The sequence below is a fragment of the Culicoides brevitarsis genome, chromosome 2 (genome assembly GCF_036172545.1).
Source record: "Culicoides brevitarsis isolate CSIRO-B50_1 chromosome 2, AGI_CSIRO_Cbre_v1, whole genome shotgun sequence".
NCBI classification, from domain to species: Eukaryota; Metazoa; Arthropoda; class Insecta; order Diptera; family Ceratopogonidae; genus Culicoides; species Culicoides brevitarsis.
The window spans coordinates 20,553,393-20,576,996 of record NC_087086.1 but is presented as its reverse complement, the minus strand read 5'-3'; the positions used below and the strand labels follow the sequence as shown (position 1 = coordinate 20,576,996).

Sequence of the window (23,604 nt, the reverse complement as noted above, 5' to 3'; positions counted from 1 at the left end):
AGATTTAGAAATTCGAGCAACTCCCAACAATAAATTTTAAATATTTGATCATACGGGAGCAAGTATTCCAAAAATTTAAAAAAAGGTCAATCAATTTTTTATTTCCGAATGTCATATTTTAGGATTTTACTCAACTTTTGCACTATTGATGAATCACACGAAAATTATGAATTATGAATATTATGAACGTTCATAATTCTCTCGTATACACGTACAAATTTACGTACACGCTATAGTGTTCATAATGCGTTCATAATCAAATTTCGGTTATGAACGTTATTACCGTGGTAATATGAATTCATGAGTAATTTTCCTGATTCATAACTGAAACGATCTCGCCTGGGACAATTCTTAGTTTCAATATGATCTAAAATAAAATCAAACATAAGAAACTGAATAATAATAATAATAATACAGCTATGGCCAAAAAAATAGAAAAAAATTATTTTTTGAGATTTTTGTTCGAAAACTTTTAAAATTTTGATGAACCGGGCTTCATCCCATAATGTTAGTAGGGAACCAAATATTTTGATTTGTTGACATTGTATTAGTAAATCTAAATATTCGATGTGCGGTTTTTTGCAGAAATTGAAGAAGGGGTACGTTCAAAAGGGTTGTCGAACCTTAAGCCTCAGAGAGGGTCCTGAACTGAAGATTTCACATGAAACAAAGCAATTAAGTGAGATTGGCTGAGTTTGAGATGAATAAGCTGAAAAAATTTGGGTACTAACAAACTCATTTTAACAATCTCTTCAAGTAATTCTTTCAGTTAAAGAATTACCTTAAGTAAAGCTATTTACTGAATAAAGGAATATTAGACTTTGCCCTATTACGACAATTCTTAGTTACAATATGATCTAAAACAAAATCAAACATAAGAAACTGAAGTATTACATTCAATACAAAAACTCAAATTAATCTAACGGAATTATTTTAATTAATTTTCATTGGAGGAATTGATTTCAGAGGAATTGAAAATTGGTAATATTGTCGAGCACGTTTCGTTGTTGTCACCAATGAAAGAATCGTCGAGTTATTTTACAATAATATTATTTTTGCTACTATAACAATTGTCATATCTATAAAGAAAAGTATCCTTCTGATCTCATATTCAAATCATATTCAAAAACTTGTAAAATTCTAAAAATTCCTTCAACTTAAATGACACATGTAATCGAAAACATTTTTAATTTTTGTATCAGCCTTATCAAACTCATTCGTCTCACACCGGACTCACACAAAAAAGAGTTTTAATCTCAAAAGTTTGTGTTTTTATAAAAATTTGGATTAAAAATGCGTCGTAGATAGTAAAGACATGGCCACACCAGACAGAGAATGGGATCCTGATGAGAGTGTAAGTTCAGCCAACTATCCTTTCAAACGAAAGCCATAAAAATGCTCTTGTACTTTTAGCTCACTTCACTTCAATCGACTCTGGAAGAGATGTTAATCCGACTTGAAGAGGTCGAAAGTGTCATGATAGCTGTAAGAAATTAATTTTTAATGCATTTTTCTTATCATTTCATATATTTTGCTTTTTAGACAAAACAAAGTACATCCCATGCCAAGGAAAACATCGATGCAATTCTATCGAAAAAGGATCAAATCTACAAAATGTGCAAGAAAATCGACGATCTCGAGTACTTTATTGATATTGTCGAAAACAATCTCAGTGCCCTCACGAAACAAGTCGAGACAGCAGAAAAAGAACTCGGAATCTCGGACAATCGTATTGCATCGTTGTTGAAAAATGTGTTATTTCGCACGAAATCCACCCAAAAAGAGGAACAACAAGGAACAAATCAACCCTTTGTTCCCATAGAAGTCTTTCGAACGGAAGATTTCTTTAAAAATTCGGAAAACCAATGAGCCTTCATACAAATTTATTTCGTTGAATTACCTATAGTGTCAATCTTTTGTCAAAAAAATAAAACTAAAAGTGATATTTTTTAAGATTAAATGATATTTTTTTAATATAATTAATAATTCGATTTAAAATGCTTGTTTATCTATCGGCCAAATTTCACTACTTAAAAAAACGAGGGAACATTCACAAAAATTATTTGTTATTTTTACTGAAATTGAACCTAAAAATTCAATCATTCATAAATATTTCTTTTTTTTATATGTACATGCTCTGCTAAAAGAATTCATTTTTTGTTCATGGATGTGACGCGTTGTGTTAAGTTCTCGAACCGTTTGAATGTGTAATTGATGAAAACCCAATCTTTCTTCACCTCTGTCTCCTGGCCACTTGGAGCTGTAGCTGTTAAATACAAAAAAACGTTAATTTTTATCGAATTTTTGAGAAAAATTTAAAACTTACGGATTTCTAAGTCAACATCTGGGAAATCATCAAAGTTGGAGGTGTCGTCGATTGACTTGACTTCAACGGGTATCGCTGCTGGACGTTCACGAATGTGCTCCCAATCGACTGAGTTTCGGAAGAAAGCGATTGATTTGACATCTTCGAGACCTTTTTGTGATCCAAGCCTGAAATTTAAAAGTAAAAAAAATTATTAAATTAAAATATTTTTAAAATTTTTCATTTTTTTGTGAATAAAAAGACAATTTTTCATTAATTAAATAGGTTTGTTGTACGAACAAAGTTTTATTTATCAATTAAATTAAAAAGTCGTAATTAGTAAAATGAAAGTGGCGGTTTCTCTGCACTCCCGGGACTCGTTGGTCGACTAACGGCAGGACTTTGTTGCAACGGTGTCGCTATCGGGCTCTGTCCCAGCGGAACAGCCAAAGGTTTTTGTTTTCGCGGTCCTCGAGGCGCTCCCGGTCCTCGGTGTCCCTGGTTTTTAGGCGTTGGTGGTTTCGTTCGCGGCCTTCCAGGCCCTCGTTTGATCGGTGGGGGAATCGGAAGACCCGTAATTTGCGATGTGAGTGGAGCATTCGGGTCAATTGGTCTTCCCATGCCACCGGCAATGCATCCGCCGCGCTTTGTGCCTCGCGGTCTGCCGCGTTTTGTACCACGTGGATGATGTCGACGTCGTGGCTTTTTGTGCCCGTCGAGGAAGGAAACGGGTGTCGTTGAGCCCGAACGATCACAATCGACAACAAGTGCTTCGTTACTGGAATCGTCAGCGGCGCCATTATTATCTGTCGTGAGATTTAGAGTGTTGCCATTGCCATTTTCGCTTAACACGGGACTCGGTGGCCCCGAATCCATTAAAAATGCAAGATCTTCAGCGTCGAGCAAGCCATCAGTTCGTGGGCGTTTTTGATCTTTGTTTAGCTGCGAGTTTTGTTTGCGTTTCTTTTCGCGTTCCTTGTCGGATTTGACGTTTTCCTCCGTGCTCTTTCGTTCTTCAGTCTTTTGTTTGTACTTCGTTTCAATTTCTTCGTCATCCAGCAGCAGCGACACAACTTCTTTCGGCTTCAGTGTGTCTGGTTTGAAATTTCCGCCGCTTATAACCATCCTTTGAATCTCACTTTTCTCACGGGCTCTTTGTAAAATGCGTTCTTCGATCGTTCCCTTGCAAATTAGACGATAAACTGTCACTTGTTTCGTTTGTCCCAAGCGATGCGCACGATCCATGGCTTGTTGATCGACAGTGGGATTCCAATCAGAATCGTAGAAAATAACGGTATCAGCAGCTGTTAAATTAATTCCCAAGCCACCGGCTCTCGTCGACAGCAAAAACACGAAAATATCTTGTCGTGTCTGGAAATCGGCGACCATATCACGTCTCGCCGAAATCTTACTCGAACCGTCTAATCGCATGTAACGATGTTTGCGATGCCACATGTACTCTTCCAGCAAATCGATCATTTTTGTCATTTGGCTGTAGATCAAGACACGATGATTTTCGGCTTTTAATCTCGTTAGCAGCGAATCCAGAACGGCGAGTTTTCCCGCATCCGAGACAAGTGTTTGTTTATCGGGAATCGAGACATTTGACCATCCCTTTTGCGGTTTGGAGGCGTCAATAGCTTGTGTCATCAATGATTGACCATCAGGATTGTCGGCTTGATCCGTGCGAATTGCCAACCACGCTGCTTCTCTGCTCTCACAGTACATACGACGAACTCGTGTCTGAATGCGCGGCAGCAAGTTGTACACGAACGGAGGCATTTCAGTCTTGTAAGTGTGGATGAGAGCAGGCGGTCTAAAGCGATGCGGAAATTCGGGTAAAAGAGCAACATGAGCACTGTTAGGACTTTTTGGACCCGAAATTGGGGTCTTTGTGGGTGACTTGATTGTCAATTGTTGATTCAGCGGCGATTTCGTCGGGGACTTCATCGGCGAACGCAATCGCGTGTCGTGAATTGGTGGTTCTTCCGTTTTGATTGTTGTTTCTGCTTTTACAGGCTGGTGTCTACTTCGCATGATACGATGCTCCATCGACTCGGGCATGGAATGGAACATGTGGGTGGAGTGTGTATAAATTGTACTATCTTTCGTTGAGTAGGCAGTGAAGAGCAGTTCATGCAAAATGTTGTCCGAATCGACATTTGCTAGCGGAGCTGCGTACGATGCTTCCAGCAAGTTTACTTTGTTACCGCACCACCATTTACTGCGATATGCGAGCAATTTTTGACGTGCCCGCAATGTCGCGCAATTGTTAAAGTAGTAAATGAGTCCCCCGAGTGTGAGTTTCTCAATTTCCCCAGGTGTCAGTTCGATAATGCCAACAAAACTGAATGCGTTGTCGTAATTTAAGTCGACATAACGACAATATTTGACACTTTTATCGCTTTTGTGTCGTGGAAAAATCGCACGATGCACGTTCTCGGCTTTGAAAATACTAAATTTGTTGTACAATAAATGCTTTTTGCTCGGAATTGCCCGTTCGAAGAAGGCTTCGTTGAAGACCAAACGTGGCATGAGATATTCAGCGACTTTCATAACGAGCGGACTTTTCGAGTCACGTCGTTCAAAGAGTTCGGGATGGTTGCACACCTTACGAAATTGCATCACGAGATTCATCAAGTTAGAGGTGACGGTTTTGTCGTGATGCCCATCACTGGAACCCCTGCTGTACTGCAAAAGATCTTCTATGCGGATTTTCTTTTTTAACGCCATGTACAGCAACTTTTGACGCGTCGTCAACGGACAATAAACCATAATCTCAATTTTGTCGGATAATTCGTTTTCCACATCTTTTTTGATGCGACGCAACATGAACGGCTTCAGAATCATGTGCAACCGCGAAATTTGCTTCTCATCGATTCCAGTCTTGTTTTCGGCATGAGATTCGATGTCTTTGGAGAACCATTCGTTAAATTCCTCGTGCGAGTCGAAAAGTGTCGGCATGATGAAATGCAGCAATGCCCACAGCTCTGCCATGCTATTTTGAATGGGTGTGCCACTGAGAAGCAGTCGATTGCGACAATTAAAACCGAGAAGCAGCTTCCATCGAACGGATGAGGAGCTTTTGATTGCCTAAAAATGACAAATTATCATGAAAAATTTCATCAACTATGAGAAAAAAATTTTTTTTTCTTACCTGAGCCTCATCCAACACCATGTACTGCCACTTTATTCGGTTGAAATATTTGTAGTCAGACACAACCAACTGATATGAGGTAATTACGACGTGAAAACTCGCATCTTTTGTATGGAGATCTTTCTGTTCCCAGAATTGACGTAGGATTTTGCGTTCATTGGGCGAGCCCCAGTAAGGAACAACGCGAAAATTTGGCACAAATCGTTCCATTTCCTGTTGCCAGTTGTGCAGCGTAGATGCCGGCGAGATAATGAGAAAAGGTCCCCACACGCCAAAGTTTTCGGCAATGTGACACAGCAGGGAAATCGACTGAACCGTTTTGCCCAAACCCATTTCGTCGGCGAGAATTCCGCTGATGCCTTGATCGTACAAGTTTGCGAGCCATGTCATACCCTTGATTTGGTAACCTTTGAGCTTTCCACGGAACATCGAAGGTTGGGGCAACTCAACAATGCGTCCTTCTTCGTCAGTTTTCATCACTGGAATGCTCGGAACACTTTGCGGATTCGAGACGACGCTATCAAAGAGTTTGGTTCTCGCTCGTTCCGTGAGATACGCGTCTGAGGCGTTCTTTTGTGCCTTGATTTTCATGGTTTCCGAGTCGTAATCGTCAATTGTTGCGAGTCTGGGATTCGCTTCCTCATCCAGTTGACTCAAAATTCGTAATTGTTCTTCTTGCGAGCCCGATCCCAACTTTTTAGACATGAAATGCGCATACAACTCCGTTTGCGTGATGAGGAAATTAAGTTTTCGCTGTTGGCGTTTCGCCTCAATAAGCTCAACATCCATTTTTCGTTGTTCTTCTGCTTCTTTCTCCATGCGACGTTTCGTTTCACGTTCCACTCGATCGTAGCGTTTCCAGTACGTTTGCATTTCACGCGTTAATCGCTTCGCTCGCCACATTGTCTCTTTCATAACTTTCTGCGATTGCATCGCCTTTTGTCGCATGGCTTTCATGCAAAGTGTCGCCACTCGTTTCGCTCCCGTCACGAGTTCTTTGTGATTGTTGACTTTTGCACGTTGTACCTTGCCAATTTCCTTTTTGGCCATTATCTGCCAGATTTTACGACGTCTAGCTGCCATCGCTTCGGGCGTCTTGAGGAAACTCGATTTGCGTCGCCCACGCATTCCTGGCTTCGGTGTGCTTCCTGGCAAGGGACTTGTGGATTTCGAGCCATAAACGTCGCCGCCGTCCATGTTTGCCATGTCATTTAAATGCTCTTCCCAGTCAATCGGGTCCATAATGTCGGATAACTGGTCATCAGCTTCATTCTTGATCTTTCGCTCTTTTTTCGCGTTTTTCGCTTTTACCGTTCCTGGCTTTGGTCCTCGTTTCTTCGGACCACGACGATGCGCCTCCAGGATCGTTTGTCGATGTTGCTCGTAAAAATCTTTCTTTGAAAGCACCGAAGAGCTGTAATAGCCGTATTGGGCTCTCCTGGGATTTTGATGGTATCGTTCGCGAATTCGCTTTTCGCGAATGTGATTTTTGAGCATGTCTTTGATGTAGTCATCCTCGTCGGAGATTTCGTCAGAACTGCTGCTCGTGTCACTCATGAGCATCGTTTTGAGCCATTGTCGATCCGGTCCGATCGACGAAAAATTGTATATCAGTTGTTTGCGCTTCAGTTTGTCGGCACGCGCTTCTTCGCTGTCCTCCGAATCGGATTCGGCATCGTCGTCGTTGCTGCTGCTGTCGCCGTTACTCGAGCTCGAATCGTCGTCGTCGCACACCACGGGCCCATTAAGGACTTTGTGGGCGTACGCATTAAAGGCCGTCATGTCCAAGGCCGCTTCCAAGGCTTTCATGTACGACGTGCCATCATCGAAATTTTCCACTTCCATGTCCCCGGAAGGCGGAAGTGTGTGCTTTGTGTGTGGTGGAGCGTGGATTATCTGCGAAGAAGGTGAAAAAATTACTTGGCCGCCAAAAGTGTTTGCCGCAAACCCGGCATCGCGAACATTTTTGTAAAACACAAGTTCCGCCGCACGAACGATACGCAATTACGAGCGACTTTAATTGATGACGCTCACTTTACATAACCCCGTTCAATTAACCTTGTGTTTTACTCTGCCATTGTTTGCATTTTTACCCTGGATTTTTTCACAAATCCCCAAATATTTACCTCTAGTTTTTGCGGAATAACGCTCCCAAAGTGCCACTAGCCAATTTTCGCCCGTTTTCTTCAGCTATTTTATCGGAAAACTCCACTTAATTCGGCTATTGATTTTTCCGTACTTTTTTTAACACAACGCTGTGAATTTACGGCCATCCAATTTCTTTTTTATGACATTGAAGCTGTATTCGTAAAGTCGACCATAACAAGTCGGGGTAAATCCCTTGCAGCGTCGCACCACTTTCCAACTTTTCCTTGCTTTAACTTTATATTTTCACACTTTTTCAAAATTTTTATTCACGAAACTCAAAATTTAACACTTTTTCTTTCAAAATTACTCAAAAATATAATTAAATCTTGGTAAAATTCACAGTAAATTGAGGAAATATTTCTGTTAAATGTCCAAAAACTGAACAAAACGTTGAAAGGGATCGAACTGTCAAAACTGATTGTCAGAAATGTCATTTTTGAAAAATTATTGAAAAACCGTTAAGTTTCATTTGGGGAATTTAAGACATTTTAGGGATTTTCTTTTAAAAATTTTAAATTTTTTTGTTTAAATTCGGGTTCTTTATAAATAATTTTATACGAAAAAGAACCAAAAGAACTTTTGAAAAAGTTAGAATTTTATTATATTTTTCTCGAAATCTAATGATGTTTTATTACTTTTTGATTTTTCATCAAGAAATTTAATTAAAAATGACGCATTAATTCTTATCTCTTTTTCAGTTTCGAATTTCAACCAGTTTTGATGACCGAATTTAAATGTAAATAAATACTTATTTCAAGATTCTTCGTAAAGATAGCAAAAATATCAAAGAAAAACAATAATTTGCACGTACCTTCGTTCAGCTTCGCAGCAGAATCGCACAATTGCATCACGAGCCTCCTCCGAGATGGGAGTTTCTGGTGGAAAGATTAACGTTTCGCGCCAGTTCATGACTTTGCGATATGTGTCTTGAGGACTTTCCGAACAGAATGGCGGGAATCCCATCAACATTTCATACTAAAAAGATGAAAACTTAGTATTTTATCAATGAAAAATAAAAAAATTTCTTACCATAATTACACCGAGAGACCACCAATCACAAGCTGGACCGTATCCCGTTTGTAAAAACACTTCGGGCGCAATGTAATCTGGCGTGCCGACAGTACTGTAAGCCAATGCACGTCGATTGCGTTTCCAACTTTCGGCACGTCTCTTGGAATCCATGGGGCTCGAACACGTATCGATAAAATCGCTGGCTTTCGCATGTGACAAATTACGATAAAAATCTGTTCGATGTGACTTTTTCAAGCCAGTGCAGAGCCCAAAGTCTGACAGCTTGACGTGACCTCGGGCATCGAGCAGCAAGTTATCTGGCTTAATATCACGATGAATGAAACCCAACTTGTGAATGGAGTGGATTGCAAGAGCTGTCTCGGCAATGTAAAATTGCGTGCATTCTTCGGATAACGTGTCCTTCTTCATGAGCAACGTCATCATATCGCCGCCTGGCAAAAATTCCATGATCAAGTACAAGTTGATGGGATCTTGGAAACTGTAGTACATTTTTACGACCCACTGGTGGTCCGCTTCCACGAGAATATCACGTTCAGCCCGGACATGAGCCACTTGTTCCTTTTCCAGCATGTCTGCCTTTCGGAGCACTTTCATGGCGTACACGTGACCCGTGTCTTTTTTCTGTACGAGACGCACTTCGCCAAAAGCACCGCGCCCAATCACTTTCAGTGCCTCGAAATCCTCCACACCGAGTTTGCTGCGCTTGAGGCGAAGGAATTCCGTCTCCTTCTGTGCATGCTGCAATAGTTTCTCCTTTCGCTGCTGCTCCGAGAGGTTTTCCTCCATCAGGGCAGCCTCCAATTTGGCAAGACGTTGCTTTCGTTCGCCAGCCTGACTGATCAAGTTGCTGTAATGATTCTCGAGAGTCACTTTGGCTTTCGTGGCCTTGTCTACAAAGGAATTTCATAATTAGATTCGTCGATATTTCGTGTTGAATAATTCAATCACACGCAAATTTCGTGGAATTCATGCAAAATTTTAACAAGTTCAAACATTTTCTTGAAGTTTTGAAGCAAATTTAAAGGAATTTCGGCTTCAAAATTGATAAAAAGACGAAAAATCGAAGAAAAACAAAAATATGTAATGAAAGTTCAAGGAAAATAATTTGACCTTATTTTAATTCGGGCTGAAAATAGGGCTCCGCTGATGATCTTACCTAAGGTGTGATCGCTGAACCTTTTAATTTCGTCCATTTAATACTATTTTACTGCTACTAAACTATTTAAAAACCCTTTTGTTATGGTGGAGCAAAAACACTTGAATCACCCGAATGCGAATGTTGATGCACGACCCAGCATGCAAAAAATAATTTGTCGAATTGTGCCCTGGACCAGTTCAATGCTGCAGAATTCGCCATGGGACTCTAAAAAACTTGTTTACGTTTTTTTTTTGGAAGAGTTCCACGGAAAAATCTCTGAATTTTCACTGATTTGTGAGACACCTGGCTGCTACAAGATGCCAGAAGTAACGCCCGACAGCTGCCGCATCTGTCTCAATGAGCCACAATGGCCGATTTCGCTCAGCAGCACCTTTGAAGTTCTCGGAAAAGTGCATTCCTACACGGAGCTCTATCAGAATTTGTCGGGATTGGTTCTGGTCGGCACGGGACCTCAACGTTTGTGCAAGGGATGTGGCATGAATTTGGTTCAGGCGTACGAGTTAAAGATGAAAATCGAGGAGAGCGAAAGACTTTTGGGAACTCTGATCGAACAATCAACAATCATTGTTGGAGGAACGGAAAATGCGGATTTGATGATAAAGGAGGAAGAAGCGCCAATGGATTTTGATTTTGGGGCATCAGTGGTGGCAGAAGCGGTTGTGAAAGAAGAAATAGACGAGGAATTCAGGAAATCCGAAGATTCAGGGGGTGATGATGATGACGACGAATATACGGATGACGAGGAATCCACAACTGGCGAACACAACTTACGAAAACGACCGAAAAAGAAACTCGTTCCCGCAAAGAAACAACGAAAAACCAAAAGAACAAAGCAGGAACAGCAACCACTATCACTCGAATGCTCCATTTGCCTGAAGGTGTTTACGAAAAAGTTCGATTTTCGTAATCATTATCGAGTTTTGCATGCGCCGCAAGAAATTAAATGTCCAAATTGCACGCGAACCTTCACGGATGCCGACGAATTTGACAAACACGTGCGACACGGACACAAAAAACGGAATCGCGAAAAGACTTTGTGTCCGCACTGCGCCAAAGTTATGCTCAACACGTCAATTCAGGAGCACATCAAGAGTATCCACGAAGACAATCATCGCGAATATATCTGTGACTTGTGTGGCGTGCGTGCCAAGTCAAAAGACATCCTTACGGGTCACATGAAATTCAAACATCAGAATCTCACGTACAATTGTCGTTACTGCCCCGAAACGTTCAAGAACAAAGGAACGCGTCGCACCCATGAAATTCGCTTCCACACCTTCAACTACAAGCATATTTGCAACATTTGCGAGAAAAAGTTCATGACAAATGCGCAACTGAAGAAGCATCGTGTTATCCATACGGGCGAAAAGCCGCACAGTTGCGACATTTGTGGGCAACGCTTTTCGTTCAGGGCCGGTCTCAAAGACCATATGGCCACTCACGCCGAAACGCGAGACTTTGTCTGTGAAATTTGTACAAATGCATTTAAAAACATGAAAGCGCTGCGAAAACACAAGGCTGTGCACGAAGAACGGAACTACGAGTGCCCCGTGTGCGGACAGAAATTCTTAGAAAACAAAACACTGAGAGCGCATTGCAGTCACTCGCATCCGGAATATCAATTGCCGCCACCAGGAACGGTCATGAACAAAAAAGCACTTGCCCGAGTGGGGGAAATTCTCGAAAAGTATCACGTGCATGCACATCACTCAAGTGTCCCGCGGAAAATGACATCAACAACGACGACGCCGGGAGTTGCAGAGCAAACGACAAGCAACTGAAACTCGCAGGGACTTTAAGTGAAGTGCAATATGTTGATATTATTGTTAAACAATAACAATTAAAAATGTAGGAATTAAAGCTTTTTATTCAAAAAATTTAAATTTTTAAGCTTTTTGCCACACCAGACACTTATTGTTGCTCGGCATTTCCACTTTTTCAACCAAGTTGATGCCATTTTTCCTCGCAACTTCCTCCAAATGAACAATATCTCTCACTCCCCAATCCTTGTTACGCGATTTTAAGCTTAAATCAAAGTTCACATTACTTTCCGGTGTCAAAACTCCATTTTCCGCATAAGGTCCATACGTGAACAACTTTCCTTTGGGCTTCAATAATTTACCGGCATTCGCGAATAATCCTTCAGTGCACGCAAATTCTGAGATATGAATCATATTTACGTTCAACATGAAGTCAAAACAATTTTCCAGCTCTGAGAAATCCTTATGGGAGGTCCCTACGAGAAATGGTCCTTCCGTATCAACAGGTTTCCCCCATTCAGTGAATGGTTTTCGAATGTCAACAAACATCGGTGGACAAATGTTTTTAGTTGAACATTCTTTGGCGATCTCCTGAATTGATTCAATTGAACGTTCATCGATGTCTGTAGGTTGAAATTTGATGTTGGGAAATTTAGGGGCATATAAATCCACATGATTTCCGGTGCCAGAAGCAATTTCGAGGAAAAGTCCATTGAAGGTCGGTTCGATGTGTTTTAGTAACACTTGTAGGATTGCTTCGCGATTTCGCATCGCTGATGGATTGCACAGTTTTTTACTGAAATTAATTAGAATTTTGAGTTAAAAATTTGTGCCAGTAGAATTTTTGGTCAAAAATTTACCTCATGATTATAAAATTCACTAATTTTTCAAAAGAAATAAAATATGCAAACAGTCCACTGATAAAATTGTCAACCTCTGACAAACAACAAGAAACGTAGGACATTCGCTAGATGAGCTTTATATATAAAAAGATGAAAATGATGAAATAGGTATTTCAAATGAATATTTTTAAAAATTTAATTTATTTGAAAATCATGGTAATTTTTTAACATTTAAAAATTTTTAATTTCCCCAAATATGTTTATGATACAAAAATATTTCTGAAATAAATTTTTTGAACAATTTGAGTAGATAAATAACTTTAAAAAAATAAAATAAAGCTACTCGAAATTTAATTTGAGCTTTTTGTACGACAAATTAAAAAAAATTGTTTTGAAATACTTTTTCATATAAAAAACCAAATTTAAACAATTTTTATCAAAAATATATTTTTTATACATTTTTGATCTTTGATGAAAAAAATGTTTTTGAAAAGTTTTTTTTAAACAAATTTTTTTTTTAATACAAATCAAAAATTTTTCGAAATTGAAATTTAATAAAAATATCCCGGAAAATTATGAAAAAACTTCATGAAACGGATGACAATTTTCGCCCAATTGGATTTTTGATTTTTCAAATAAGACAAGAAAAGGTGAAAATAAATTTTAATCGGCTAGATAAAAAATAAAAATCAATAATTCAAAATATTCAAACTTTCTCCAAAGTTGAAAAAAAGATTAAAAAAAATTATCAGAAAAAATTAAAAATTGTCATTTTAAAGCTAAAATGATTTCTCAAGAACAAAAAAAAAAGCATTCTAACTTTAGTAAGATCAATCTGAGTCACGGCTCTCTTTGTCCCCCATCGACGATAATTTTATCAAAACTTTACCTTATCACATCTTCTGCATGATAATCCCAATACTATTTGTTACTAGAAACAAACTCAAAACTGTTGAAAAAAAATTATCATCGTGTTTCTTTGTGTCGGAGCCTCGTCTTATCTAGATCATGAATGTCCAACAAAAATCATGCCTCAACTTATTGATCAAGAGTCTACGTGATAATTGAGGTGCACATGAATAGTCAAATGAATGTAATCAATTGCGAGATACCGATAGACAATGAACCTTTTGATTAGATAAGAAGCAGCAATTGTTAGCTGTTTAGCTTAAAAATGAAAAAAAATCCGATGCCAATGTCCTAAATTTTGGACGATTTCACAATGAAAAAGATGTTCGAGTACTTTTATATGATCACAATTTTTATTTCTTTCTTTCTTTTTCATCTATATAAATTTTTATTAATTCTACAAGTATTTTTTTTTTGCTTATTGCTAGAATGGAGAGTCATCGTATGTCAATTAATCAGGGGGAGCAAACAATACTATTTGATGTCTAAACAGATAATTTTATTTATTGAACATTTTTGATAATGGATTTTAGAAGAGAATTGAAGTAATTATCGAAAAAAGTTTGGATAGCAACAGAAAATTTTAGTTTTTAGGAATATCAGAGTATCAATCAGTCCATTTTACGTGCTAAAAGTGCTTATTTTTGGAGGTACTCGTCAAACAAGAAGCAAGCCAATTGCGTGTTTTTGTTGGAAATGCATTCGGGCTCTCCATTCAAGAGGGTCTGGAAATCGTTATGTAAGCCAACGAGTTTGCGGATATTCTCAGTTTGTTGCTCAATGAGTTCCTCTTCGACAAAGTGAGCCATGCCAGCGTCAAGTTGGTTCTTCTCGAGTTTATGGTGCGATTGGACTTCATTGTGGATGTTGTGGGCGTGTTGCGAAAGCAATTTCTCAATTTTGACAGCTTCCTTCAACGAGGCCAATTCCGAGACGGATGCTTGAACGGTCTTGCCCGAAACATTTTCTTGAATAACAGACACGTCAGGTTTGCCACCACGAAGAGCAACGTACTTGATGACCTCAAGAGCTTTGTTCCATGCGGCATCGGACAATCCACGGTACAATTTTTCAAAGCCTGGACGATCTTTGGTGTAGGTATCAAAGTTCACGGACAACAAGAGGTGATCGTATGAGGCGGCAATTTGATCCCAGGCATAGTTGACGAGTTTTTGTCCGAGATCGTTGTCCTTTTCGAAACCAGCGACGCGAGATGACATACATTGGAGGCGTTTTTGACCTGAAAATGTGTAAAAAAGGAACATTAAAAGACCGTTTTAAGTATTTGCGATTTATTCGAGTATCAAGGAATGTTAAAATTTGTTCAGGTACGCCACGTTCGAGTATTAACATCCATTCCAGAGTGCAATTTCCCGTTCAGCTGACACCGCACTATCCGACGCATGCACGAGATTCGACTCTGTTTCCATGCAAAAGTCCCCCCGAATCGTCCCAGGTAAAGCGTCGGCTGGATTTGTCGCGCCAATCATTTTTCGCACAACCGAGATCACGTTTGGACCTTCGAGCACCATCATAACAACCGGTCCCGAAGTCATGCGTTCCACTAATCCTGCGAAAAATGGTCGTTCACGATGCTCGGCGTAGTGCGCTTCGAGCAAATCTTTTGACGCATGCATCATTTCGAGTTTGGCAATCCGCATTTGTCGATCCTCGAACCGCTGAAGGACTCGCCCAACGAGTCCCCGGCGAACGCCATCCGGTTTTATGAGAACCAAAGTACGCTCGTGCCCTTTAAGCAAAATTTATTCCGAATCAGAGCAGCGAGAAACGAGTGAAACGAGCACGAGAGAACTCGAACGGGATAGAACAATAGAAAGAAAGACACAAAAAAAACAACAAAACACGTCGACTTACCTTCCGTGAGAACGTCTTTGGCTTGACAGTATTGAGCTGTGGACTCCTCAGCCCGGATTTGGGTGGCGCTCAAAAGAACGACGGCGAAAACGAATAATTTCATGTTGAAATAGCTGTAAAAATAGAAAAATCACGATTAAAGGAAGTGTTCTCAATCGGTCGTTTCATTGCAAGTTTATCAAGGTCTTTATTCAGATTATTTTTTTTCTTTTTCTATTTCGTTTAAAGTGGACTACGTACCTTTTTTATCCAACAATTGACTTTTTATTTCAAAGATATTTGCTTTTCTGGTTGACAACAATAAAAATTTAAACTCTTTTGTATTTTCGGACTCCAATAAATCCAATTTACGTCTTTTCTTTCCAGTTTATCAAATACGAAATAATTGAATTCGATGAAAATGTCAGAGAGTGAACCAAAAACATGCACCACTACAAACGCAAAATATCCCCACTCCGCAGGTCCGGGACTTCAATGACATCAAAGGGCCGAGATTGCCAGTCGTCAAATGTAGTTTTATGAATTTGAGAACAAATAAGGTACTTTACAGGGGGAAAGAAAGTTTTAGTAACGGCCCTGCTCTACAAATGTCCTCAAACAAAAGAGTTTTTCTGTAGTTGTGACTAGGGGTGTAAGAAAATTTTTTTAAAACAAAATTTTTTATCGGTGTTCGACTTAAAAGATAAAAATTTGGTGATTTTTTTCAATATTATTCGGTCAAAAATTTTTTTTTGACTAAAATTTATCAAATTTTGTCAATAAGAATCACGAAAAAATCATTTATGAGCCAAAAATTAAAAGAAAGAGTCGCCTTATTTTAACATTCGAAACCCCTAAGAAAAAGTATGCCTTTGCTGCCAGTTCTCAGGAGGGGAATAAAGAGCAATATGAATCATATGATAACGTAAACAATGTGCGTTCTATAAACTTGTCGAAGTTTCTGTCTATCTACAAGGCAGCAAAAAGTATGCCTGTAAGTCTATGCGAATTCTCTTCGAAAATAATTTGTTTAGAAGGCAGTACAGTTTCTCCATTTTTTTGTGAAATAATTTCTTATCACATAAAGTAGTTTGTAAATAGTACATATTTTTAGTAAATAAGATAAAAATTGGACTCTTGAACGCATGGATGGGAGTAAAATTAAAGGAATGATGCAGTTTCATTAAATTTTACGATAATTTTTTTTTAAGTGAAATTTCAACTTATTTTCCTATTTCATAATATTTTGTAATTTTTGCTTCTCATAAATGGAAAAATGGAAAATATTTTTACAATAAAAAAATTATTTATTTTTTTACTGCATTCGATGCATTGTATTTTCGAAAAATGTTAGGTTCATTGCATTTGTGAAAATTAAAGTTTATTGCATATTTTAAGGATGTGTTATAAAAAAAGGCGGCAATCATTCTATGTTCGAAAATGTTAACTCGCATAGTTGATAAATCGTTCTGGTTTAATTCCTGATTTTTTAAAGTTCATTGGTATCAATAAAAAAAAATCAAATCAAGACATCTCTAAAAAATAAATTTTGATGATATAAACAAGATAAATTTATGTAAAAATAAATGTTAATAATTCAAACATAGCTTAAAATTAAAAAAAATATATTTAAAGAAATTTTAAAAATAACAGAATAAAAAAGATTTAAAATAAATAATATTTTTTTTGTAAAATCTAAATTTTCATCATCAAAGAAGATTTTAAAAATAAATTTAAATATCAAAAATTGTTACGAGACACAAATTTTTTTAAAGTGAAAAAAAAATCATCTTAAACTAGGTACTCAATAAAAAATATGACTATTACTTGAGTCATTTTAATATTCCATTAATTGACTCATTGTCTTATGAAGGCTCGCGCGAACGTGCAATTTGACAAGTTTTGCATTTATTTACATGTCAATTTCGCACCCTGCTTCTAATGAGGTAATGGCGAAATCACAATCAACAACTACCTACAAAGCTTACTAAAGTGCTAATTTCAGTGACAGTTTTTACTCATTATTTTTTTCTCCTGTGTGTAAATCTTTACACCTGACATTCGTCACTAATCTCTTGTTATTCTGTTTATCACTCTCTTATCATCATTTTTTTGAATAATTACGCCTTTGCAGTTTTTTGTTTGCATTCACGTTTTTTCTAAAATCCTTTCCCTTTCAAATCTGAAAGAGTTTATCGTTTAAAGCCCGAAAAAATTAATAATAATCGACGGTAATTAACGTTTACGACCGATGAATACAATTTCGAAACACAACAAAGAAGCGCTACTTGTCCGCAATATATTCAGTTTGTGCTAATTTTTGTCGCTACTACGACGTTATTTGATAATGAAACTTCTTCTATCTATGCGGTGTCCGTACTTTATATTAACAAGTAAGTGATCAAGTTCACATCTTTTCTTCGCAGCAGTCGAATACAAGACGGTATGAAAGAGAGTCAGATAAGTGCCTGCTCGCGATACTTGAAAATTTATCCAAATTCAGCAAAATCTACGGAGAAAAATTTTAAAACGCGTTTGAAGGGAAATTTGTAAAAGAAACTTACCTTGAAAAAAATCGTTGAACGAAAAATTGTAAACAATGGAAGTAGAAGTCCCTCCATTCATCTTTGTTATCTTCATGTTTATCGGTGTTTTTATCGTCGGATATTTCAGCATGCGTTGCGTAAGTAAATAAATCTCTTTTAAAATCGCAAAAACGCGATTTAATTTTTTTTTTCAATGTCAAAATTTTATTTACTTTCTTCTTGTGTGCACGTTCTTTCGGTTTGGAATTAAAAATAAAAATGACCTTTTTTAAAAATTTCCAACGGTGGAACGAACTCATAACGAGATCATGTTTTGTAATAAATATCACCATGAATTAATATTTAAAAAAGAAATATAAAAAACAAATACTCTGGTCTACCGGTCTGAACCGGATATTTTTGGATTAATTTAAGATTAGCAAAAGCAATTGTTGTCTTAAAAACTGGTAAATAATCTGTTCGTGTCGTGTACAAATTAGACATACAATGTTGAAGACTCACACGACAATATTTTGTGTTAATTGTTTTGCTGTTTTATCACAAAGATAATCAAAAAAATTTTTTTTGAATTAAATTTTTACAAAAATGTCGTTAAATAAGTGACTTGAAGTGTAATTAGAGTTTAGTTGAAAGATAAAATGCAAATTGCTTGCATCACTTAATTGCATTTATTTTTGTAAGCTGAGTTAATCTGACAATTGAGATTAAATATATTACCTCATCATACCTTCAAGTCGTAAAATTGACATCATGTGCAACGGAGGTGGTGATTACGATTAAAAATTAAAATTACAGTTAATTAATTTTTTTTATGATTAAAAATTAATAAAATTGCTGTTGAAAAAATTTAAAAAAAAAATACAATTTTTTTCCTGAGGCGAGTGCAATTTTAATAAAAATAATTCACATTATTTTAGATCTCTTGAGTGGACTTCTATTTATAAAAATAAATCATGAAAGAGTTAAATAAAATAATTAATTAAATAAATAAAAATATTTTATTAAATATTAATTAATAACAAAATTTAATCATTTAAATTTTTATGATTTAATTTTTTTTAAATATTTTAAAGACCCTTTTAAGAACATTTTATGAACCTTTTACAAACTTTTTTTGAATTCTTTACAAATTTTTGAACCAAAAAATAATAATTTAACAAATTTTAGTTTTTAATTTGATAGTTCGTGAGAAGTTTATAACTTTTCATCATTTTGTTTCAAATTTAATATAAAAAGTGCTAAAAAAAATAATTGAGATAAGCAAAAGAGAAATATTTTTTAAAAATTGCATTTGCCTTAACGAAAACTTTTGTTTTGACTTAAGTCTTTGATAAATTTCAAACAAAATTTTTTTCACAGATAATTTTTGTCTTAAAAAAATTACAAAAAATAAACAGAAAATTAATGACACTTTTGACTTTAATGACTTTAGCTCGTAATTTTTTTATTAAACAGATGTTTAATTTAATTTAATTTTATTTTTATAGAACAAAATAAAAAAATAAAATAATACAAATTTTAACAACTTTTTCGAAAGAAATAAATTAACTCGAGAATAAATAAATGCTTTTCAAATATTGATCCTCTCAACAAAAAGTTCCCTTTAAGTATTTGCCTGGGAACTGTAACCTTTATCTTAACTGTCACACACGCTTGCAATATCTCGGCAGTGAGATTGTATTCATTCAATGTCACCTGTAATCTTATATTTGAAAATAAGAATTGTTATCAGTTGATTGATTTTTGTGGCCCCATCAAGATCTATTCGGAAAAAAGTTAAAAATAAATTTCATTAATAATTTTTTTTCGTAATGGAAATGGTATTTTTCTGGATAATTATGTACGTTTTGTGCTGCCTCTTCCTATTTGTTGGAGTAAGTACATTTGAACTTTTTTGAACTGAGAGAAAGAAAAAAATCGTTACTTTGTAAATTACAAATAATTTTTATCTGATAACAAATATTATGATGTTCCTTGTGCGGTATTTGCCCGATGAGTAGCACAATAAAAGAAATAAAACTTTTTATACTTTTATTGGTGTCTTCCTTTTTTTTTTCTGTCAAGAAGTTTGCAGTTACTACCGCATATCTCTGACGTTTTTACGATATACTGATATACCTCTTGTCGCTGGAAAGTGTACAAGTGACAGTTGATCGTTGATACTACTATCGTGAACATCAATTAACAGTTTCTAAGGATTGTGCGTTAATTTTTCACTCGAATCGAAAAAAATCATGGATTACGAAATTTATTATTTTATCAGTGTTTGCTGCATTTCCGGCGTGTTTTTGTACATCGTGGTAAGCGAAAAATTTATAAAATACCAAAATTTCGATCAATTTGGTTGTCTTTGAGTATTTTTCCTGATTACTGCCAAGTGTACTGATTTTAAAATCAATATTTAACAGAAACTTGCCGATCATGTACTTAATCGGTTCGCAATCAAAAAAGTTCTTATCTTTCAATGCCACCCTCCTCAAAGGTGAATGAATGAAATTAATGCCGGCTTAGATAAAATTTGTTTGTGTTTACACTTTATTTGAACAATGCAAGTGGCGACAAGCAATTAGCGTCACAAAAGGGTAGGCGTCTCCATCGAATATGGCAATTTATGAAAATTTTAGTTTTTTTTGTCCCATAAGAGTTTTTTATGGAGGGAGAAAGAAAAAATAAAAATATATTTTTTTTTTATTTTTTCTCTATTATTTTTTTAACGTTTTTGGACGTTGGATTAAATTTCTTTAATATTACATGTTTTCAAATTTCATATTAAAATTGAAGAAAAATTAAAATTATATTTTCCAAAAGAAAAAAATTTGAAATAAAAATTTTAGTTTGTCCCAAAGAGTTTTTTATCACGAAAAAATAAAAATTAATTTTTTTTTTTAAATTTTCTCTATTATTTTTTTAACGTTTTTGACCTTAATTTTTCTATCTATTTCAATCGATTTTAATGAAAATTGTACTTTTTCACAATTTTTTAACCAAAAAATGCCGCAAAAACAAAAATTTTTACATTTTATATTTCTAACCAAAAATTTTATGGAATAATTTTTAAAAATAAATTTAATCACCTCAAAGCGTTTCCAAGAAACAAAATGCAATACAAGGTTGCAATATTTTGTCTATCAACAAGGAAACGGATTCAATTGAATTATTAACAGATTCCATTCACCATTTTCTAAAATTTATACGACCGATAAACAAAATTATAATTAATTTTTACGTCATCATCGTAAACAAATGCCTCGTTATAGATGAGAGTGAGAGAGAATTTATGAATTTATCGACAACACACGGGGCTTGTTCCATACATGTGCGAAACAGAAAAAAGTAGGTATTTGTCTAAATGACAAAAAATTACGTCTTTACGATAGAATGTTTTTCATTAAACTGCGAGCGGTGCCGAGAAGAAGACAATTTAAATTCGATGCGTTCGGTTCGCGATTCGCAGACATTTTGGGGAGGAAATTTCAATCGAATTGTCGATTTAGATTAAACTGCTCCAAAAAAAATGTTGATTAGCCAAATAATCTTCTACTCGGTCGTGCTGTTCGGTGTGGGCTTTATTTTATCAACTTGTATCAAATTCTTGGTGAGTGCACAGAAAAATCGAAAAAATATTTTGCGTGTTATTCATTCGAAAAAAAAAACATTCGAGGTGAATGAAGTGAATAAATATATACCTAGGCTGACGTGATTGAAAAAGCAAAAATCAGATAAAAATAATCAACCGGAGACGAGACTTTGATTTTGTTCCCGATTTTTTTTTTATTTTTTGTTGTAGCTAAGGAACACGTAAATCGATGAAAGATATGAGAATTATCTGGTTAATTGGTGTGCGCACAGATTTCGGTAAATGAAGTAATTATTTGGAACAGTTTTGAATTAGAGTTCGAATAGTTCAGGTCGTTTTCTGAGCGACTTTTATATAAATTTTTAAAAAAATCTGTTAATTAAGACTGAAACTATTAAGATGGTATTTCACTTGGGAATGTTAAATATTTGGTCTAGTCTGGCCATAGCGCTACTTTTCACATTTTTACTGTTCTTTTTTGTAAGTTTAGAAGATCTTTCTACTAAATTTTGTGACATTTTTTGTAAGAATGATGAATTTATGAATTTATTGAAAAATAGTTGATTTTTTTTTCATTTAAAAAATTAGGTCTAAGCTCAAAAATTTATTGAATTTTTTAATATTTTTTTAAATTTCAAAATTTTCATGGTTTAACCAACCGGAAGATCTCTGTGATATAACGAACATCTGTTTCATTATAAAAATAATAAATTAAACTGACATTTGACTAGCATTCTTGAAAACAGAAACCTCTTTATATCAGCATCAAACGCAAAATCAACTGGTTTAACAAAAAAATCTTGAATAAGGGTTCTGTTTTCAAAATATTTCAAAACAGGTTAATTTTCAAAAAAAAAATATAAAAAAAATATATCTTATCCTACAGTTTTTCAAAAATCATTTTTGTTTCGTAAAACATATTTTAAAATTTAACTCATGAAATATAAACAAAATTAAAACTTTATTTTTTTTATCATTTTATCCAATTTTCATTGAAAAAAAATTATTTAAATTTTTTTTATTTTTGAATCATTTTTAATGATTTATCTATGAATATTGATAAACTTTTTACTCATTTAAAAAGAAAAAGTATTTCAAAACAAGCTAAATAAACGTATAACAAGAAATATTCTTGGAATGCCCTGAAAAAAGCGACAAAAAAATTTGAAATTTAAAAATTCACTATAAAGCTCGATACCGGTGTGAAAATCCTCTTCAAGGATTCCTCGAATCTTCCTACATCGATAAGCATGTTTTCAAGTATTTTTCCTATTTGCCAAGCCAATAAACCCTGTGGAATTCCCACTCAAGCCTTTTCTAGTGTTTTCATACAAATTACTACAGCTCGCCGTTATCATTTTATTTTTTTTCATATTGACTGATTTTTTTTATCAGCAAGCATAGTAAACAACATAAAAAAAGAGACAAGACAGCGAGCAAGCAACAGGGAAATGCCATTTGTTCTCCGATAATGAACAATTAGGCGATAACTCGAGTTATCTCGCTGCTTCATTAAAAACAGAATTTGTCAAACACAAAATATTCAACAGAAAAAAAAACTATATAAAAACATGTCTATTATGTGTATGTTCATCGTTATGGTTCACGAGCCACTCACATTGCGTTTTTATCAGTTTTTGTATTTACTGAACAATTGACAAAAATCAGTATTAAATCGCATTTCATGGCTCTTGGTTGAGTAATAAGCTAATTTTACGAACATTTTTTTGGAGATTAGTTGAGAATATGTCGATTTGGGAGTTGGTTGCTTATAATTTTCTACTTTTGTGTGGTGGATGTATTTTGATTGTCATTGCTGCATTCATTGTGAGATCCTTTCTTCAAAAAAATTTGTAAAAAAAAAATTTTAATAATTTTAATTTTTTTTTACAGTTTGAAGCTGCAAGAAAGTTCAGACGACAAGACAGCAACAACGCACAAGATGAACAACACAGATGCAATTGCTCCCAACCAAATGAGAACCCGAATGGACTTGTCTACACAATTTCTGGCAGACATTTAGAACCTCCACCAGCGTTTTGTGACGTTGTTAAAGGTAAAAATTATTAAATTTTATTGTAAAAAGTTGAAAATAATTAATTTTTGCTTCTTCGTAGACGACAAAGATTTGCCAAAATACGAGGAAGTAATGGAAAAACCTCATCTTTACAGAATAGAGAAAGAAAGTGTCGTGGAACACGTCTAAATTTACTTAGAATTTACTTAAACCTCAACTTGATTGTGATATTTTTAGGATATAAGCAAAATTATGAATAAATAAAAGTATTTTTGTTTTTAAAATATGTAACTCTTTA

At 35.5% G+C, this 23,604-nt stretch overlaps 7 protein-coding genes across 11 annotated transcripts; 3 read left to right on the top strand and 4 right to left on the bottom strand.

The window, feature by feature from the left end:
- Positions 1–1,217: 1,217 nt before the first annotated feature.
- LOC134832619 (uncharacterized) lies at positions 1,218–1,961 on the top strand. Its single transcript, XM_063846710.1, has 3 exons — positions 1,218–1,354; positions 1,414–1,485; positions 1,543–1,961. The coding sequence occupies exons 1-3, from the start codon at positions 1,316–1,318 to the stop codon at positions 1,867–1,869; spliced, it is 438 nt and encodes a 145-aa protein (XP_063702780.1). The 5' UTR covers positions 1,218–1,315; the 3' UTR covers positions 1,870–1,961.
- LOC134832618 (serine/threonine-protein kinase tricornered-like) lies at positions 1,955–9,926 on the bottom strand. The gene is made up of 5 exons (XM_063846709.1): positions 9,799–9,926; positions 8,640–9,532; positions 8,422–8,585; positions 2,327–2,493; positions 1,955–2,266 (listed from the first exon to the last, which is right to left on the bottom strand). Exons 1-5 carry the CDS (start codon positions 9,833–9,835, stop codon positions 2,151–2,153), a joined length of 1,377 nt encoding a protein of 458 aa, XP_063702779.1. The 5' UTR covers positions 9,836–9,926; the 3' UTR covers positions 1,955–2,150.
- On the bottom strand, positions 2,597–7,774 carry LOC134832617 (chromatin-remodeling ATPase INO80). Its single transcript, XM_063846708.1, has 3 exons — positions 7,589–7,774; positions 5,463–7,358; positions 2,597–5,398 (listed from the first exon to the last, which is right to left on the bottom strand). Exons 2-3 carry the CDS (start codon positions 7,305–7,307, stop codon positions 2,642–2,644), a joined length of 4,602 nt encoding a protein of 1,533 aa, XP_063702778.1. The 5' UTR covers positions 7,308–7,358; positions 7,589–7,774; the 3' UTR covers positions 2,597–2,641.
- Positions 9,927–10,013: 87 nt separating the features above from the next.
- On the top strand, positions 10,014–11,658 carry LOC134829689 (zinc finger protein 626-like). Its single transcript, XM_063842905.1, has one exon. It carries the CDS (start codon positions 10,098–10,100, stop codon positions 11,580–11,582), a length of 1,485 nt encoding a protein of 494 aa, XP_063698975.1. The 5' UTR covers positions 10,014–10,097; the 3' UTR covers positions 11,583–11,658.
- Positions 11,648–12,536, bottom strand: LOC134829690 (methyltransferase-like 26). Its single transcript, XM_063842906.1, has 2 exons — positions 12,422–12,536; positions 11,648–12,357 (listed from the first exon to the last, which is right to left on the bottom strand). The coding sequence occupies exons 1-2, from the start codon at positions 12,523–12,525 to the stop codon at positions 11,688–11,690; spliced, it is 774 nt and encodes a 257-aa protein (XP_063698976.1). The 5' UTR covers positions 12,526–12,536; the 3' UTR covers positions 11,648–11,687.
- Positions 12,537–13,643: 1,107 nt separating this feature from the next.
- Positions 13,644–15,587, bottom strand: LOC134830305 (ferritin light chain). Its single transcript, XM_063843733.1, has 3 exons — positions 15,428–15,587; positions 15,188–15,300; positions 13,644–14,552 (listed from the first exon to the last, which is right to left on the bottom strand). Exons 2-3 carry the CDS (start codon positions 15,288–15,290, stop codon positions 13,951–13,953), a joined length of 705 nt encoding a protein of 234 aa, XP_063699803.1. The 5' UTR covers positions 15,291–15,300; positions 15,428–15,587; the 3' UTR covers positions 13,644–13,950.
- A 1,997-nt stretch (positions 15,588–17,584) lies between these two features.
- LOC134831244 (uncharacterized) lies at positions 17,585–23,597 on the top strand. Of its 5 annotated transcripts, none has more exons than XM_063844919.1 (3): positions 17,585–17,849; positions 23,183–23,345; positions 23,407–23,597. In XM_063844919.1, exons 1-3 carry the CDS (start codon positions 17,766–17,768, stop codon positions 23,493–23,495), a joined length of 336 nt encoding a protein of 111 aa, XP_063700989.1. In that variant the 5' UTR covers positions 17,585–17,765; the 3' UTR covers positions 23,496–23,597. The 5 variants fall into 5 exon arrangements, with proteins under 5 accessions (XP_063700989.1, XP_063700994.1, XP_063700993.1 ...); XM_063844924.1 differs by lacking the exon at positions 17,585–17,849 and adding an exon at positions 19,458–19,586; XM_063844923.1 differs by lacking the exon at positions 17,585–17,849 and adding an exon at positions 19,833–20,012.
- The last annotated feature ends 7 nt before the right edge of the window (positions 23,598–23,604 follow it).

Coding starts and splice junctions, on each gene's coding strand:
- LOC134831244 (XM_063844919.1), top strand. CDS start 17,766: ATGGAAGTAGAAGTCCCTCCATTCATCTTTGTTATCTTCATGTTTATC. Junction 17,850..23,182: donor GATATTTCAGCATGCGTTGC/GTAAGTAAATAA, acceptor TTTTTTTTACAG/TTTGAAGCTGCAAGAAAGTT. Junction 23,346..23,406: donor GTTTTGTGACGTTGTTAAAG/GTAAAAATTATT, acceptor GCTTCTTCGTAG/ACGACAAAGATTTGCCAAAA.
- LOC134832617 (XM_063846708.1), bottom strand. CDS start 7,307: ATGGAAGTGGAAAATTTCGATGATGGCACGTCGTACATGAAAGCCTTG. Junction 5,399..5,462: donor TGGTGTTGGATGAGGCTCAG/GTAAGAAAAAAA, acceptor TGTCATTTTTAG/GCAATCAAAAGCTCCTCATC.
- LOC134830305 (XM_063843733.1), bottom strand. CDS start 15,290: ATGAAATTATTCGTTTTCGCCGTCGTTCTTTTGAGCGCCACCCAAATC. Junction 14,553..15,187: donor CAAAGACGTTCTCACGGAAG/GTAAGTCGACGT, acceptor ACACATTTTCAG/GTCAAAAACGCCTCCAATGT.
- LOC134829690 (XM_063842906.1), bottom strand. CDS start 12,525: ATGTCCTACGTTTCTTGTTGTTTGTCAGAGGTTGACAATTTTATCAGT. Junction 12,358..12,421: donor GTGAATTTTATAATCATGAG/GTAAATTTTTGA, acceptor AATTAATTTCAG/TAAAAAACTGTGCAATCCAT.
- LOC134832619 (XM_063846710.1), top strand. CDS start 1,316: ATGGCCACACCAGACAGAGAATGGGATCCTGATGAGAGT. Junction 1,355..1,413: donor AATGGGATCCTGATGAGAGT/GTAAGTTCAGCC, acceptor TTGTACTTTTAG/CTCACTTCACTTCAATCGAC. Junction 1,486..1,542: donor TCGAAAGTGTCATGATAGCT/GTAAGAAATTAA, acceptor TTTGCTTTTTAG/ACAAAACAAAGTACATCCCA.
- LOC134832618 (XM_063846709.1), bottom strand. CDS start 9,835: ATGGACGAAATTAAAAGGTTCAGCGATCACACCTTAG. Junction 2,494..8,421: donor TGCTGCGAAGCTGAACGAAG/GTACGTGCAAAT, acceptor TTTAAATTTCAG/GCTTGGATCACAAAAAGGTC. Junction 2,267..2,326: donor AGATGTTGACTTAGAAATCC/GTAAGTTTTAAA, acceptor TGTATTTAACAG/CTACAGCTCCAAGTGGCCAG.
- LOC134829689 (XM_063842905.1), top strand. CDS start 10,098: ATGCCAGAAGTAACGCCCGACAGCTGCCGCATCTGTCTCAATGAGCCA.